This window comes from Pogonomyrmex barbatus, unplaced genomic scaffold, assembly GCF_055798465.1.
Source record: "Pogonomyrmex barbatus isolate J1 unplaced genomic scaffold, ASM5579846v1 scaffold1, whole genome shotgun sequence".
Taxonomy (NCBI): domain Eukaryota; kingdom Metazoa; phylum Arthropoda; class Insecta; order Hymenoptera; family Formicidae; genus Pogonomyrmex; species Pogonomyrmex barbatus.
Window position 1 is genome coordinate 6,071,554 of NW_028297098.1, and position 17,258 is coordinate 6,088,811.

Below are 17,258 nucleotides of genomic sequence, written 5' to 3' on the forward strand. Positions count from 1 at the left end.
GAAAGACCCTGTAGCCATGATCGTAAAGGCTTCCATAGGGAATTCTCTTTGCTATTATTCCACTCGCGTTAGGTCTTAGAAGGCATGAGAAACATTATCTATGCAGAGAATATTATCTATACATTTATGGATGAAATTTATCAACACAACTGCAAATACCATCGTAAACAATAACAAAAAGGACAGTCTCTGTATAAAAAGAATACTTTTTTCGATAAAAAATGAGACAAGTTCGTTGGAAATACGCATGTAACAGAAGAGAGAGAAAGAGAGAATATTTTATATTTAAATAATAAAAAATTAATTTTATTGTTTCTTTTAGTACTTTTTTAATGTTCCGCACGGACATAATATAAATAGTATAACATTTCTGAATTGAAATATTTACCAGGATTAAAAAACTGATATGTGCAAAATTTGATTATTTTTTTAGGAAATGTTTAAAATGAAGACGAAAGATCAATTTTAGAGCAAACTCGACATACCGAATCTGAAATCAGAATTTGCTTCCAAAACTTTTCCGGAATTAATGAATAACGTCACGGCGGTTACTTATTGGTACTTGCGAGGGCACGCTCCACCTCGTTTCTGAAGGTGACGAGGGCGACGGCTCTATATCCACATAAGTCCGAGAAGCTTGCCGAGGATTTCTTTATCATTTTACCGCGGCGAAATATTCAATATAGCCGACTGCATTATGTAGCAAACTCGGACAGGGTGCTCGAGCGTGGGAGGTGACGGTGGAGGTGGTAGTGATGGAGAGAGAAGGTAAGACGTAGGGAAAAGTGGAAGCGAGTAAAAAAAAAAAAAGAAGATACGCCGTAGACCGGATCTGCATGCCAACTACTCCTCCACGAGGCATCTGACTCCTCGGCTAGACCACGTTGGTGATGCCTAACCACAGGCATTCCTCGACCTTACGTAGGGAGATGAAGTGCACGGATGCATCCGGAACGGAGAGATCCAACTATTATATTTTTCATTTTCATTTGTATGTAAATCAGTTTGGGTTCTCCCCGACACTTCTCAAATTTGTTGACTTTATCGAATTATATAAATGCCTTCCTCGAAAAAACAACTGTGATTCAAGGCGGCGTTGGAGAACGAAATATGTAAAAAGAGAATGATGTAGAAAAGAGTTCCTCGCGAGACGCAGAATGCGAATGTTAAGTATTTGATGGCCACGACTGAGGAATTTATCCTCTGTTACTTCATATTTTCTTTTGATATCCTTCCTTTTTTTTTCACAAAGTATAATTTCATAACTCCTCCAAAATGATTATCACTTTGTATTACTCATGTCTGCATTTTTTATAAAGAAAGTTTTATTTTCACTTTCGAGATTGGAATAGATTCCAAGACGGTTATCTAACCATTGTATAGAAGCGGAAACGAGAATGTTAGTTATATATATCGAATTAATTCGTGAAAATTTTACTACGAGACCACCCACGAAATTCTCTACGTTAATACTTAAGGAATACGGGAGAAAGGGATTCAGCCTCTCCCGTGAGAATTCTGGTGCTTTGCACCGCCGGAACGTATCTCAGGAAATATATGGGTCTCGTGCAGACCATCTCCGACGAGCGGTTGCCGAAGGTAGCTGAGGCGCGAGAAGGGGTTTGGTAGTGCAGGTCCGAAAATTATGCCTACGTGTGGGCCATCCACGAGACATTCGATTCCACCGTACGTGCGGAATAGTAGACCGAAACAGTCGTTGAAATAAAAATTTTATCGAGAGAAAACAGTTTTGCGAGCGGACAATATAGCATTTCGTATTTATGATTAAACTCAAGAGTAAATCCTGGTAAATTCAATTATTCCTGTCTTCCGATGAAGAGAGAAGCTCAAGGTAAGTGAATATTTTGTTAATTTTCATTGCGCAGCGACATATCTAAATACATACAATTAAATTCATAATAGTAGTAATATTTTCAATATACATTAATATAAAATTCAAATATTAAGAATTTCAACGATATCGATATAATTAATATTTTAATTAATTTAAAATCAAATTTTGAGAAATTAAAATGGAAACACTTATGCGAGTTTGTTTTCACAAATTTACATGCATTTTTAATGAGAAACGTAATTAAATATCTAAATATTCCTAATATCATATATTTCAAATATTTTTGTATTAATATGCGTGTTCGTGCAGATGACGTATTGAGAAAAAGAAGAAAAAAATAGGAGTTCTTAAGCTGCATTCTTTAGCATTCAGATATTTAATTAGATATTTAATGTTTTTTTTTATTTAATTTTTTATTTAATTTTTTTTTTAAATAATGAACGATCAAGTAATATGAATCGCGTTAATGTGGCTCACCTCCGGATATCTCTTAAAAGTTTCGAGTGTATAAAATTTAGATTTCAGGACTTGGCCACATCTGGATAATCCACCAAACATTTTGCGTTTCTGTAAAAAAAATATGAGTGAAGCAAATTATCATCAAAAAAGTTGATTGGCGGACGATATATATTGGCATAATTGTGTCGAACCTTTAATTCAATTTTTAATATTGTTACAAGGACAGAGCTATAATTTTCAGTTACACAGTCATCAATTTATCATTTGCGATGCGTTTTCTTACCCGAGGAAAATAAATAATTTGTTCATTGCACTGTCATACACGTGTTCTGACATAAAGTGATGAAGGAAAGAAATATGATCTGCTTACCCGGATAGAGCTGTTTGGACTGTAATGTTACGCTTGGACGATGTAAGAGAACGAATTTCGATAGATTAGTATATGTAAACCGAAATATGTACGAACGCTGACAAAATATATTGAATATGTGCCTCGTCAGAGAAATTGCACATTCCTCGTTTGTTAATCGTATCTCTTCTGTCAAATTTATAAGGTGACTGTTCTAATTATAAATCGCGTACTAATTTTGAGATCAGACTTACCCGATTAATGTAATTATAAATAAATAAATAAATATAAATATATATATAAAATTATAGATTACTTTTTATTTTAATTCTTGTACTTTATAAAATACTTCATAAAATTATTATATATTAAAAGAAGAAAGAGTAAATGAGGCAACCTTCTTTAATAGCTCCCTGAAATTATATAAAGTACTTAATGGATTATTAAATATTATATATACAAGATTAAATAATGTGGATTTGAATATTATTAATATTAAAGGTAGTTTAATATTTCATAAATAAAAATGAAAAATGTGTGCCAACTCAAAATTGGAACACATATATGCGTAAACATTTTTGAATACTCGTTTGCAATTCATTGATTATAATTTTTTTTTTAAACAATTCACTGCTTACATTAATGGTAATATGTTTTAATGATTGATTAATAAATTTGCATAAATAAATAAATCATTTTAATTTCAATTTTGACTTATAATTAGAAGTCACCTTGTCCTTAATTTATACGTGTTCGCGGCATAGATGGAGTAATTTGCAAGTTTGCGATAAAATTGTCACAGTAGTTGATACGTATCTAATTATTCTATATTTACGTTCATTCTTTTCTAACATTTATTTTGAAACACATAGAAATTCTACGAGGTACATCATAATTTGCAAATATATAAAACAAAAGAGAGAAAACGCTTTTTTTGTATTTGATACAACCAAGAAAAACCTTGGAATAAACAATTGATATTTGGTAAATTATTTGTATGATCTTCAATAATATAATTTTCACGCAATATAATATCTAGTCACGCTTAATATTTAATCATGAAAATCTTGTTAAATTATAAATATTTACATAATAAATTTCATTTAAAGACTGAAAATTCTAATTTAATAATGTATTTAATTCTGCACAAATAATAAACATTTTCAACATGTTATATTTATACATTTCACGTTTAGCAGAATATAGTATAGTAAAGCATATCAAAATAACTCTTTTATAATTTTAACCCTAAATATTTGAAAATAGTGATGTAAAATATCATGGAGATAAGAAAGATGCATTCAAAAGAAAAGATATGTGAGATACGATTTTTTTCTTTTCTTGAAAAATTTTCCAAAGTTAATTTTTTGTATTATTGCGACTTGGACGTATATGGAAAACGTCAGGTAGATGTCTAATTAGTAATTATTTTTAAAAACGAAAAAAAATTACTCAAAACATCACGTAAATTTGGAGTATCCCGTCGCTTATCAGTCGACTCGATGGTATTTATCGGCATATTCAAATCGAAGTACAGCCTACAAATAGCGACCTAGATACCTGGCATAGATTTATGGAAAATGTAACACCACAACAATTTTTCCTCGCGAATATCATCAAGAATAAACCGTGTTACAATCATGAAAACGTCTTGTTTTCTCTAGGGAAAAGAAAAAAGAATCTCTTATTTTGATACGTGGAGAATCGACATGGCATTACCAATTGGATTTTTTTATGTAATTGCGAGAGAGAGCCGCTGACAACGAAGACGAAGAGAATTATTCAGGACGCAAGGATAAAAACAGACGTCGCGATGGAGGAGAGCTATTAAAATATGTAAGAATAACGCGAACGTGACTGCGACAAGTGAGCACGTATATTTGTTCTCCTCAGAAATTTTTTTTTCCTTTAAATGTACATTACAAATTCATGCTGTTCTACCAACCAACATGTCTCGTTAAATTAGAAAGAAAATGCCGTTTTGTATGTGTATGTGTGTGCAAATTTTATTAAGCGCTGCAAACCTCAGGCTTTTAATTTAATCAAAACATCTGGCCTTCCATATAAAATTATCTCTATGTGTTTTAATGGCTTTTGGAAAAAATTTAATTCTTTAAATTCCGATTAAAAATCTTAATGAGATGTTATCTCCCGTTTCATAATCTAAAATTAAGTAAAGCCTTCAACGCTTATCGCAAATTGCTGTTCCATCAATTACCGCAAACTTCCATTAAATTAGAAAGAAAGCGCCGTTGTTCTTAAATTTTATTAAGCATCACAATTCTCTTCTTCAGACTTGTGATATTTAATCATAATAACTGCCATTGTGTTTTCAGGACCACGCAAAATAATCTCATACGTGTAAAAATGGAAAGTCTTAAATAAATAAGATTAAAAAAATATCTTTCATATTATTTTTTTTTTTTACTTAAGCGAAACCTTCAACGCATCATTCATTCCATCAACTATCACAAACTTCTATTAAATTAGAAAAAAAGTGCCATTGTTTTTAAATTTGATTAAGCCTTATAAAGTTCTCTTTAAATTTAATGAAAATCATTGCCGGCGTTTTCAAAACTATATAAAATTATCTTAAATGCATAAAGTTAATATTTAAAAAAATAAAATTCTTTAAATTTCGATTGAAAAAAAAATATTGAGACATTCTTTTTTTACGATCTGAAGCTAAGTGAACACAGATTATGCATGAAATTCTGCGTTTGCAGATTTCGCCTTCGAGACACAACACAATGACAAAACGTTTCAGCTGTTTACATACTTTATGGATATTATGGAACAAGAAGTATTTACCTTCGAAGACAGCGTTACGACACACAATCAACTCGTGTTTAATTCAATGCCCGTTGACATAATTCAATGTGACTGCGAATCAATGCGGATTACCCAATGAACTTTGATAACGTACGGATTAACATACGCAAGCAGTTTTCGAATTCGCAAACCGAGGATAAAAATGCGTTCGGCAAAATCTGATTGATAATCAAAACTGTTTTTAGGATTACGCGAATATTTCCCATTCCGCGAGCGACGAGTGAACGCAGGGGCGAGGGAGGAGGATCGCGGTGCATCGCGGCGCCGCGGCACGTGTGCATTGTACGCGAGCACATACGTAATCGGTAATTTCTTTCACGTGGCTTCGCCTCCTTCACACGCATCGCGAACATGCCGGTCATCGTCGAATTGCCACCGATGAACGACAATGACGAGAATCACTGTCACGAGCGCTCGAGTGACAACGTTAGCTCGGGCGGAATTTCTGACATTTGCGGCGAACTCTTGGCACGTGGAGTCGCGGCGGTGGTGGTGGTGGTGGTGGTGGTGGTGGTGGTGGTGGTGGTGATGGTGGTGGTGTTGGTGGTGGTGGTGGTGGTGGTGGTGGTGGTGGTGGTGGTGGTGGTGGTGATGATGGTGGTGGTGGTGTGGTGGTGGTGGTGTGATGGTGGTGGTGATGATGGTGATAGTGGCGGCGCGGCGACGGCGACGGTAACGGCAGTAGCGGTGGTGGCGGGTAGCGATGCTGCTGATAGTGGTAGCGATGGTAGTGGTGATGACCGTCGTGGTTGCGGTGGTGTGAGTACGAGATTTCGGGAAATTAAATGTGCGACGTCAGGGAGGTGGGAGAGATCGCCGAGAAGCCGAGCGAAACCGGGGAGAAGGTGAAAGTGAGCCTCTGTCGCGACCGTGGTGACGGACGGTGCATAACCTAAAAATAAAGTCTTTTTCTCTCTCTCTCTCTCTCTCCTTCTTTCTCTCACCTCCAGTCGCTCCCCACGTCCGCCTTCGCTGCATGCGTGGTCGCGCGCGCAGTACGCTGTGTGTCTCGCCTGTGGATCGTCGTCGTCGTCGTCGCCGCACGAGCGGCTCGTCGCAGTCATCTCTCTTCTCGTGATCGCGCACGTCCTCGCATACCTGCACATCCCGTTGTGCATCCGCACCGTCGTACGTCGCGTCCGCGTCGTCATGACCGCGCCGAGACGGTCGCGGAGGTGCTCGCTGGCGAACGAATGACTTCGCGGAAAGTCCGCTGGCAACGTATGGAGAATATGGAGACCACGAGCAACGAGTCCGGGGGCGAGCAGGCCGTCCCCGACAGCACGGTGCCAAGGAAGTCCTGGTCCGAGCTCCGCGCTGTCGTCAGCGATCTCAGGAGGAAATTGTCCGGGGTGTCGGCTGGATCCGTGCCGGGTTCCATAACTTTCCGATCACTTCCGGATGGCCGGTGAGGAAAACGTCGCGCCTGTTCAGGATTACCCAGCCCAATCTCGCTCTTGTCAGGATTAACGATGCGTCACTCTCCTTTTGCAGAACTAGAATCTATTTCCTCAGCACGCCGAGTAACGGCTGGGAGACCACTCTTTTGTATGTGGACATCGCGCACGCTGACCATGCCAACAGTTATCGGTTGCACTGGCAGCCTGTCATAGAAGCGAATTTCCAGAGGTAAACATCCTATTAATATTCAACATGCATCGGATTGTTATTCAAGAATAATTGAATCTGTCATACGATGATTTTAGTGTATCCAGTGCAAATAGACTATCAAAGGAAGAACAATTGTTGTGGGAAAGGAAAAGACTTGCTACGTGGGGTATAACCAGTTATGAGATTCACCCAGAAAGTGGGAAATTAGTTTTTCCAGCTGCTAGCAGTCTTTATCAATGTGTGGATACTGGATTTATGGTAATATCTACATATTATAGTAAATTGATGAAAGAAAGTGTTTAATCTCTATGTCTTCCCATTAGCCTGGACCTCTCTTCCCATCAGAAATTAGGATGTCAACGACCGGAGCAAAACTGTGTCCTCAGATCTGTCCTTGGAACAACGCCTTGATTGCGCACACATGTTCGGGAGATCTGTATCTATCTCACAGCATCACAGGATCTTCGGTTCGATTAACTCATGCTAGAAAAGGAGGCAGAAGTCTTGTGGACGACCCGCTTACAGCCGGCACTCCTTCCTATGTCATGCAGGAGGAATTTACAAGGTTGAGCCATTTATTATCAAATACTTACATGCTAAAAGTGTGAAAATTAGAAAATCTGTTCTGCATATTTTAGGTATATTGGCTACTGGTGGCAGCCAAAGTCCATGTTCGATGGTATCTATAGAATAGTATATGAAGAAGTGGATGAGAGTGACGTCAAGATATATTGCTTCCCTTCGTCGAATTCTGATGAGGTGGACGAATTTAGGTTTCCTAGAGCCGGTATGTCTAATGCTCGAAGTAACTTGAAAATGGTGCAATTCCGCCTGACGGAATCATTGCATATTGTCGACATCGAGATACTAGAACTTCAATATCCCCTTCATATCATGTTTCCATGGATGGAGTATATGGTGAGAGTCGGCTGGACTCCGGACGCTCAATAGTAAGTTCAAGATAAAAGTGACACGATACGTGAAACATTGTTAATCAATATAGGTGGATAATATCACTTTGTTGAAATATAGCGTTTGGGTGCAGTTGTTGGATAGAAAACAGCAGAAACTTGAGTTGGTTCTGCTGTCGATAGATAACTTCTGCGAGCCGACACCAAACACATACAATACAGAAAATCACTTTACACCCACGTCGCCGAGCGTCCAAGTGATATATTCCGAGCAGAGCTCAATTTGGATCAACGTGAACGACCTGTTGTATTTCTTAAAGTCCGATGACGCGAACGAAGTCAAATTTATCTGGGGGAGTGAAGAATCCGAGTTTCGACATTTGTATCTTATAACGTCCAGTATAGCAGGTTCACGATGAGATTATTATATTCATCTTTTATTTTAATTTAGTTGTTCATTTCTTTTTTAACGTACGTTTTAATTATAGGCTTAAGTAACGGAGTGGAAGAGCCTTTGGATAGAATGGATAGCATATTTCTTCGACCACGTATCACTTCCAAAGTAGCCCTGACACAGGGTGATTGGGAAGTGTTAGGGAAAAAAATATGGGTCGACGAGATTAATTCGATCGTCTATTTCTGCGCATTACGAGAAGGGCCGTTGGAACAACACGTTTATGCGGTTTCTCTGCGACGGCCGTTAGAAATACGACTCCTAACGCGACCTGGCTACAGTTACAATAATATATATTTTAACAAAGAGTGCACGATGTTGGTCACTGTTTATAGTTCCATTAAAACGTTGCCTACTTGTCAAGTATGTTCCTCGCAAAACACGCAATCGTGACATTTAATTCGATCAATAATTTGTACTATCTATTTTGCAGGTATTCAAAATATCACAAACCGATTGGACAGTGGAGAGCATATCGCTTACGCCTGTAGGTTATCTCCTAGAACCATCAGCGCCTGAATCTGAGTTGTTTGCCCCGGAAATTTTCACGCATAAAATCAAGTCAGGAGATACGATTTACTCAATGATATTTAAACCTCATAATTTTCAAAGTGGAGTCAAATATCCTACAATATTGAATGTCTACGGAGGACCCGAAGTACAACTTGTATCAAATACATTTAAAGTAGGTATAAGGTATTTTTTAGGAATATATCAATGTGTGAAACAAAGCATAAAAAGATCATAAAATATTTGCAGGGTTTAAGACATTTACGAATGCATATGTTAGCTGCTCAAGGCTATTGTGTAGTTTTAATCGACTCTCGCGGATCGCAGCATAGAGGTTTAGTATTCGAGAGTCATTTACGACGTAGAATGGGAACAGTGGAGCTGAGCGATCAAGTCGAAGTGTTAAAATGGCTAGCGGAGACCACCGGATACATAGATCTAAACCGAGTGGCTCTTCACGGCTGGTCTTACGGCGGATACTTAAGTCTAATGGGTTTGATACAATATCCTGATATCTTTAAGGTATGCGCGCATGTTACCATAGCATTACATTTTTTAAAGTTTTTCTTAAAAAAAAATTATTTTTGTCGCATTGTAGTTGGCCATTGCTGGTGCGCCAGTTACTTCGTGGAACTTTTATGATACCGGATATACCGAACGTTACATGGATTTGCCACAGAACAATCCTCATGGTTACATGGCCGGATCGGTTCTGACATACGTAAACAAGTTTCCCGACGAGGAGAATCGTTTATTAATTATTCACGGTCTTATAGACGAGAATGTACATTTCTATCATACTAGCCAGTTGATTAACGCCCTTGTGAAGATAGGTAAACCGTATCAATTACAAGTTTATCCTAACGAGAGGCATAGTCTGAGAAGTTTAGACGCCAGCAAACATTATGAGACGACTCTGTTATCCTTCTTGCAGAATCATTTATGAACTTATGTTCTCTCTATTTTTATTTTTGTTTCTTTTCATTGTTAGATAGTTCGATAATAATCGTTCCTCTGAGCAAAAGTTTGCGAGTTAAGTAACTGCCATTAATTTACATATAAATGTACACATTTAAATGTAAAATTTAAAAGGAAGAAACACTTTCAGATGGTCAGAATTCGTACTAGTTTCTGTATAAATTGTATCTCTATAGAGCTTTTTTAAGATAGTATTACACATTTTTTATGCAAGACATTTGCAACAACACACTGTGAATATATTGTATAATTAATTACAAGAATGAAAACAAATCTTCTATAGCAAGAAATTTATAATATATAACTTACAAAAAAGATGTATGCTGGATATAAATTTTCACCGATGCTGTCAAGATATCACAAAATGCGTATTAAATGCGTACGAAGTTTTCTTAATCAGCTATTGTCGAAGCTTATGATCGTGATAATATTGATTGTGATTTTTTTTCTAAGAGAATGGACAATACTCAATGTACTAACAATAGTTAATCAAGAAAACTACTTCATACGTTTGTTTCTCGGTTATTTTGCAATATATGATGAATCGTTAGACGATCGACATCTCAACTGTGACTATGTACATATATGATACGTGCAACACAGATTCCTCTTTCTACGAAATGAAAATCTGTGTTTCAGTGAGAAAAGTATTTGTGTTCTTCAATGTTGTGAAATAATCGTATATCCGATGGATAATTATTTGTCAATAAATAAATTGATTATTTTATATTTTTCATAATTATTGTAAGCAGTAATTAGTACTTAGTGTTAGTCATGTTTATAGTGTTATATATATTGATTAGTAAATATCCAAAAAGGTATTCAATAGAATATTTGAAAAAGAAAATCTAGCGACTATATTTGAGAATTAGAATTTAATTACATATATTTATCAAATTTCTGTCAAAAGTGAACTACTTCGACTTAGTTTTACGATTCAAATACTTATGAAGATAGCGTATTCTTTTTTCTAATTCTTTCCACTTGGTGGGTCTCGCGATTGGAAATATACCCTTTGCCCACATTTTTCTCTTTCTTAGTAAAACCTGATATTCATTACCACTGACACCTCTCAACCACGAAGGTACGTTGTATAAAATTTTTGTTGGATGTAGTTTTTCCGAACCCAATATATCGATGTAATCGTTCTGGCCGAACAATGCCCTCTTTTCGGACCAAGCATCCGTCGGACGATAGATCGGCATTGGAAGTTTCTTAGCATTGTCCATACGTGGTAAAAGACCCCTCATATCAATGGGATCCTCGTATCCATATCGCCGTATTGTGGGGCCTTTTGCTAGTTTATCCGCGTGATAGCGAAAACGTACCGACGTTACTTGCGGAGTCCATGTGCTTATGACAGCACGGACAGAGTTTACAATCCAAGACATGGATTCTAGAGAAAATACGTTAGAAAAATTACATATAAATAAAATATAGGAGCATGGTATTTGTAAAAAATAATTGTATAGTCTATGAATTTATTAATTGAAGTCTATGAGTTTATTAATTGAATGCAGAGTTAATCTATGGTAAATTGCAATCTCTGGGAAACAAATTAAGATTCTACATATAGATATTTGGCTTATTCATAAATGACTTATTAAACCTTATAAAATATACATATATGTATATAAGATATTTGATATTTTAAAAATACATTACATATAATAAATATATATATATATATATATGTATATTTTATATTTCTTTATTCGAAACATAACCTAACTTCTTGACAATCACGCGGTATGCAAATGTTGCTCATGAAATTATGAATTATTAATTAAATTTTCATACCTTTTTCTATTCGATTAAACTGAAAATCCTTATTCGTGACACATCTGATAGTAAAACACCGAATCTTAGCGACCTTTTAACTCGAAAGAATCGAATATGAAACTTATATCATCTGATGAATGCGCATGCGCAGTTAAATGTTCTTGTGTCTAAGCATTTTAATATTCGCTTCTACATCAAAGATTTCTCTTTTCCTTTTGAACGTATTAAAAATTTATTCAAATTTATTCAAATATGTTTTACAAAAGATTCTTATTGTAATCTTTATTAATAAATAAATATTTGATAAATTTATGAATCAATAAAAAAATGCTAAGAGCATACGTTTCTTTATTTTCAAATTTCCATGTGAAATAAGAAAGATATAACGCATGATTCGAGTGCGCTCGATAATATTCTCGGAAAACAGGAAAAGATAAAAGAAGAAATAGAAGAGATAAAGAAAAAAATAGAAGTTTATATAAGTCAGCACCATTATAAACCTTTATCTCTTCTTTACATTTTTATATTTTGTTTATAACATTGTTTTTTTTTTATATAGGTGTTACAACTTGCTTCTGTTACTTTTAATTTCAATTTTCTCTATAAATTTCTCTTCAAATTCGACATGCCGACACTCTTTATTTCAATAATAGTCACAAAACTTTGTAGGCAGTAATTAGTACTTAACGTTTATCATATTTAAATAATGTTGTCATGTTTAAATAATGTATATAGTGATTGGAAAACATTATTCAATAGAATATTCGAAAAAGAAAATATATTGACTATATATGAAAATTAAATTCTAACTTTGTGGGAAATATCGATTTCTCTCAAACATTTTAAGAGGCATTTATTAAAAGTACAAATGCAATATAAAAACAATGTATAAAGGAATTATGTTAAATTAGAAATTATAATTTGCATGACTTGAATTTACATGAGCTGAATCATTTCAACAACAACATTGTAAATTTGATTAAAATAATTGAATATTTTATACATATTCGCTAGCAAGCGATTCGCTGTAGAAAGAACGAGATTACCACGAGTATTTCGGCGGTCGTCATCAGTGCGCCTACGAAAGAAAGAGACAAAAACTCAAATGACTCAAAAGAATTGGGCCGAATTAGTTTGTAACGATGCAATTAAGTGTAATTAACCTTTAGAACATGATTCTCCCTCCTTGCACACGCACTGTTGATTCTTACACTCCATGGTGTCTGGAGATCTGCCGCTCTCGTAGCACTCGTAGTCGTACATGCAAGAAAAATATAGTGCTGAAAAAGCAAAATAATATTAAAGATTAATACGTGATTCTCTTAAATTCCGATTAATTCCACAAAATAGAAAACAGAAAAAAAATTTAAACTGCCAAAGCCATAAACTGAAGATTAAGTATAAAAATCGTATCGTGTAAAATTGTGTAAAAATGAAGTTTATAATAATGCTCGTACAATGCTCGTATTTGTTAAGGCTTCTATTGGTTCAGTGCAGCTATTTTGAATTATGATATCAGAAACAAGAAAATTTGTGAAAGTTCGTAAATTACATTCACAAATCAAAATATTTTACAATAACATCTAATTTGATAATAAATTTGATAATATAAAATATGCCAAAAACTTTCTTTTTGCTTCGTAATCAATAATCACATATTTAGAAAATGAATTGCCAAATCAAGAAGAGAGCCATGGCTGCAGTGGATCAGCAGGAACTTTAAATCTTTCCGTTTTGCTTGCGATTTTTTCTTATTTATTTTTTCCTCTTATTCATCGAGCATCTTTCTTTTTTTTCATGGAAGAAAAAGGATGTATACCTCGACTTTGCACGCAGACTCTAGTCTGGTTCACGAAATGATATCCCGTGAAACACTGACACTTCTCATTGATGCACAAGGCGAAATCGAAACTTTCCTGGCATAGGGTGGACACCTGGCAAGGATCGTCAATTTTAACAGGTCCTGAAACATCATTTCTTTTTTTAACCGCTTGCCAAGTTTGAAGATAAAACCGTTCGTGACATTCTGGACCTTTCGTGACTTTTTTGTTTATATCTCAGTATGAGACACAAGAACTGTAATTTTTACTTACTACTGATGCAGTTTGAAGAATTCTTGCTGTCTAAGAAGAAATCATCTTTGCAAGCGCATGTGTTCTGCCTGCACTCGCCATTCGCCATGGTTCGACACTGTGTGTTATCTTGACAACTTAGGCCAGCAGCTGCATGAATCATAAGGAAAAATAACGCATCATTATACAAAAAATAATGTTATTCTACTTAAAAATATCAAGAAAAAAATTTTTTAAATATACAAGTATAGCGATGAGTACGCGCATTTGTCAATGTGACTTGCCTGATGTAATCAAATGATCTGATGAAAGAGTCACAAATCAATTATGAAGCAACAAGTGCGATGAAAAATCGAAAGAATAATAAACTATATGTGCAATACTATCGGCAACATTTTCACATTTGTTGATTTATTCGAAATGCGCTTTTCGTTGGGTCAATTCGTTTTCGCGTAACAAAGTGATTACTTTTCACTCGGGACATAATTGGTAAATGAACTCACTGGCGATGCACACTGATTTATCAAGACTTGGTGAATAATATGGATCGCATAGGCAAGTTTGTTGCCAGCGACAGAATGCATTCTCGATGCAATCGACGTCCCTCTCGCATTTTTCGCCGATGAACGCGACAGTGCGCTCCGCTAAAATGAGAAAAAATGTTTGAATTATAAATGAAAATAAACTCTGAAAAGGGAGATAATTAAACGGCGAATTGCCATGTTCATCTATCTTCTAACGCGATTTGCTATCAGTAGATATTTCGATGACGATTCAATCCAAATAACACGACAGCATAAAGGCGTATAAGAAATGCCTAATCAATAGTTTACAAAATTTGAAAAGTTATAAATTTGTAGATTAATTGAGAAATTAACATTTATTTTTAAAGATACCTAAAAAAAATTTAAAATTTCTTCAAAACGATGTCTGAGGAAGATCCAAAAGATAAGAATAATCTTCATAAAAGTTTTAAAAAAATTTTGAAAAAAATTATAGAATATAAAATTATAGAATATAAAATTATAGAATAAAAAATTATAGAATATTTTCATAGAATTAATGAAGAAAATATATCTAAATCTCTCAAACTCTACGTCATATCGGACTATATCGACTGACGTCGAGATAATTCGAGGTACTCACGATTCTGCTGACAAGAGACGTAGTCGGCGAGCGAGAAGAGAATGAGGGAGATGCAGACGAGAATCGTCATTGAAATTGAGATCCGTAGTTCAGGTGTGAAGATGAGGCATATCCAGGTGACTGCCAGATAGCGGGTTCACAACGCATCTTCTACTACGAGAATACGCCCTCGTGAGATAAAGGTCTTATCTCTGAGGCATATCTAGTGATATCCCGTTCGGAATGAATCAGAGTTTCATTTATCAAGCGAAATGCGATCATGAGAAATTGACTCATTTTTATTTAAAAAAAAAAAAAAAAAAAAAAAACACGAGCCTCTCTCACATATTCCAATTATTTGTAGTCAAAAAGAAGTACAATTCGAGTTATGAATATATTCGAAACCGTAGCAAAAAAACTCATCAGAAAGACACTGTAATGCCACGCGCGTCGTTTTCGATATTGTATAATGATAATGCCCTGTCATCGATTTCGCGAATTCGCGGTATGGCGATGAACACCTTTTTGTGCCACCTGTCATTAGATGTCTTATATACGCAATGTTGCTATAATAAAATTATTATTTTAATATATCATATTTTGAGCCTTTTTTCAATAATTTAGGGAGGAGTGTTTCATTTTTTCGGCTTTATCATAAGTGAATATCAATGAATAGCAATCGATGAAACAGAAAAAAGAACATTCGAACGATGAACCAATGACATAATACGATTATCGTACTTTGTTTAATTATGTGTTAAGACGATTGACCAAGCGTCCATTCAACGAAAGTTCGTGCCGTGACGGCAATAATTCTGCTAATTCAACCTCATCGAGTTACCGCGCGTCTCTTCATTTATCATTATGGTTACTATGTGAAACGTGACCTTACACTCTCACTTACATTCTCGCGCGATACTTTACGCATCTCGTTTAATTCACCGCAAATCGCATTTATCTCGCTGACGGTAGAATGCAACGAGCGTTAAACGCACGCTAGGAAATTACGAGGAAATGAGGGAAATGTGGCAAATACTCGTGTGAATATCTTACTTAACGATGAATATCTTACTTAACGTGGATCGCTATAAACAATGTGAATATGATATTTGCACATAACGCCAACATTTATATATAATATATAAAATGTGTGGTGAGATATCAGTACGATTGCAATAAACTCTTGCGATTATTATCTACTCTACTTTTGATTAACAATACGACGATCACGAAGTGTGGGAAGTTTATAGTTTTGTTTAAATCTAGTTTCATCTGGTTTATAAGAATTGAAATTGATTGAGGGATAGAGTCTGGGAATGGTGAAGTAAACGAATTAATGAACGCGTAAAATAAAACGGATGATGTAACAAACGAATATAACAGAAACGAATAAAACAACGTGGAGGACGAAGCTAAACTGCGATTACAAAAAAAAAACGAAACACATGACAGGATCTTGTATTTGTTATAAAGAACGCGGAATTTTCATGAAATATACATAGAAATGTTACGAAGTATTTGCACATAACAGTTAAATTCTTGTAAGAAAAAAAAATTAGAGTATATGTTAAAAATTTAGAAATGTTGCACTTTTGTTAATAAACGATAACTCATGTAAATCATCGCTCTTGCTTTGTATTTCTGTTCAAAAATGTTGCGAATTTCTTTTAAGAATCTTCATGTCGTATAAACTTAACGGCGTTTATGAAGGAATTGAAGTCAATACAACTAATGAGATATAAGAATACACTGAGAAAAAAAGTTGAAATATCTAGAAACAAATACTTAACTTGTGTATTTTCTTCGATATTTGTTGATTATAAACAATTTGACTGTGATGATAAAATACGTTTTATGAAATGCATATTTCCTTATACTTCTCATATTTAATTCTTCTTACTGCTTGTAATTCATTTGCTATATATGAATAAAATTTTATTTTACTATATTTAAATAAATCTTATTTCCCGCAAATAAATTCGTAAATATCTTCTTCTCAGTGTAATGACTTAATTCATATAAAATAAATTTAAATTACAAATACAAAATTTAAATTTACGATTAAATTTATATGACAAAAAGGTATGGTCATCTACGATTTGAAATTTAAATACACTTTTACCCCGCGATCATTAGCATGGCACGCGAAACTGCCGATCGGATTCATCAGTGCTCCGATCCTTTCGGAGTCGGGAGAAAATTAATGCCGTAGTGGGAGAGGACAGGGAGGGACAGAGAGGGACGAACACAACAGAAATGTGTTTGCGAGAGATCGGTCGCGGGGTGAAAGAGACGAGGAGGTCTTCGTATACTCGGCGCT

At 35.1% G+C, this 17,258-nt stretch overlaps 3 protein-coding genes across 6 annotated transcripts; 1 reads left to right on the forward strand and 2 right to left on the reverse strand.

Annotated features, from left to right (window-relative positions):
- The first annotated feature begins 6,126 nt into the window (after nt 1–6,126).
- LOC105432383 (dipeptidyl peptidase 9) lies at nt 6,127–10,686 on the forward strand. The gene is made up of 10 exons (XM_011647181.3): nt 6,127–6,903; nt 6,990–7,124; nt 7,202–7,364; nt 7,430–7,671; nt 7,745–8,056; nt 8,139–8,425; nt 8,506–8,834; nt 8,905–9,156; nt 9,231–9,503; nt 9,580–10,686. The coding sequence occupies exons 1-10, from the start codon at nt 6,689–6,691 to the stop codon at nt 9,925–9,927; spliced, it is 2,556 nt and encodes an 851-aa protein (XP_011645483.2). The 5' UTR covers nt 6,127–6,688; the 3' UTR covers nt 9,928–10,686.
- A 106-nt stretch (nt 10,687–10,792) lies between these two features.
- On the reverse strand, nt 10,793–11,921 carry mRpL51 (mitochondrial ribosomal protein L51). The gene is made up of 2 exons (XM_011647182.2): nt 11,760–11,921; nt 10,793–11,355 (listed from the first exon to the last, which is right to left on the reverse strand). The coding sequence occupies exon 2, from the start codon at nt 11,348–11,350 to the stop codon at nt 10,874–10,876; it is 477 nt and encodes a 158-aa protein (XP_011645484.2). The 5' UTR covers nt 11,351–11,355; nt 11,760–11,921; the 3' UTR covers nt 10,793–10,873.
- A 656-nt stretch (nt 11,922–12,577) lies between these two features.
- On the reverse strand, nt 12,578–17,194 carry LOC105432382 (uncharacterized). 4 transcript variants are annotated; one of them, XM_089085373.1, is made up of 7 exons: nt 17,061–17,194; nt 14,960–15,109; nt 14,317–14,457; nt 13,835–13,963; nt 13,561–13,704; nt 12,905–13,021; nt 12,578–12,819 (listed from the first exon to the last, which is right to left on the reverse strand). In XM_089085373.1, exons 2-7 carry the CDS (start codon nt 15,027–15,029, stop codon nt 12,752–12,754), a joined length of 669 nt encoding a protein of 222 aa, XP_088941499.1. In that variant the 5' UTR covers nt 15,030–15,109; nt 17,061–17,194; the 3' UTR covers nt 12,578–12,751. The 4 variants fall into 4 exon arrangements, with proteins under 4 accessions (XP_088941499.1, XP_088941498.1, XP_011645482.2 ...); XM_089085372.1 differs by having other exon boundaries at nt 14,960–15,112; nt 17,061–17,163; XM_011647180.3 differs by having other exon boundaries at nt 14,960–15,112; nt 16,998–17,097.
- Nucleotides 17,195–17,258: the final 64 nt, after the last annotated feature.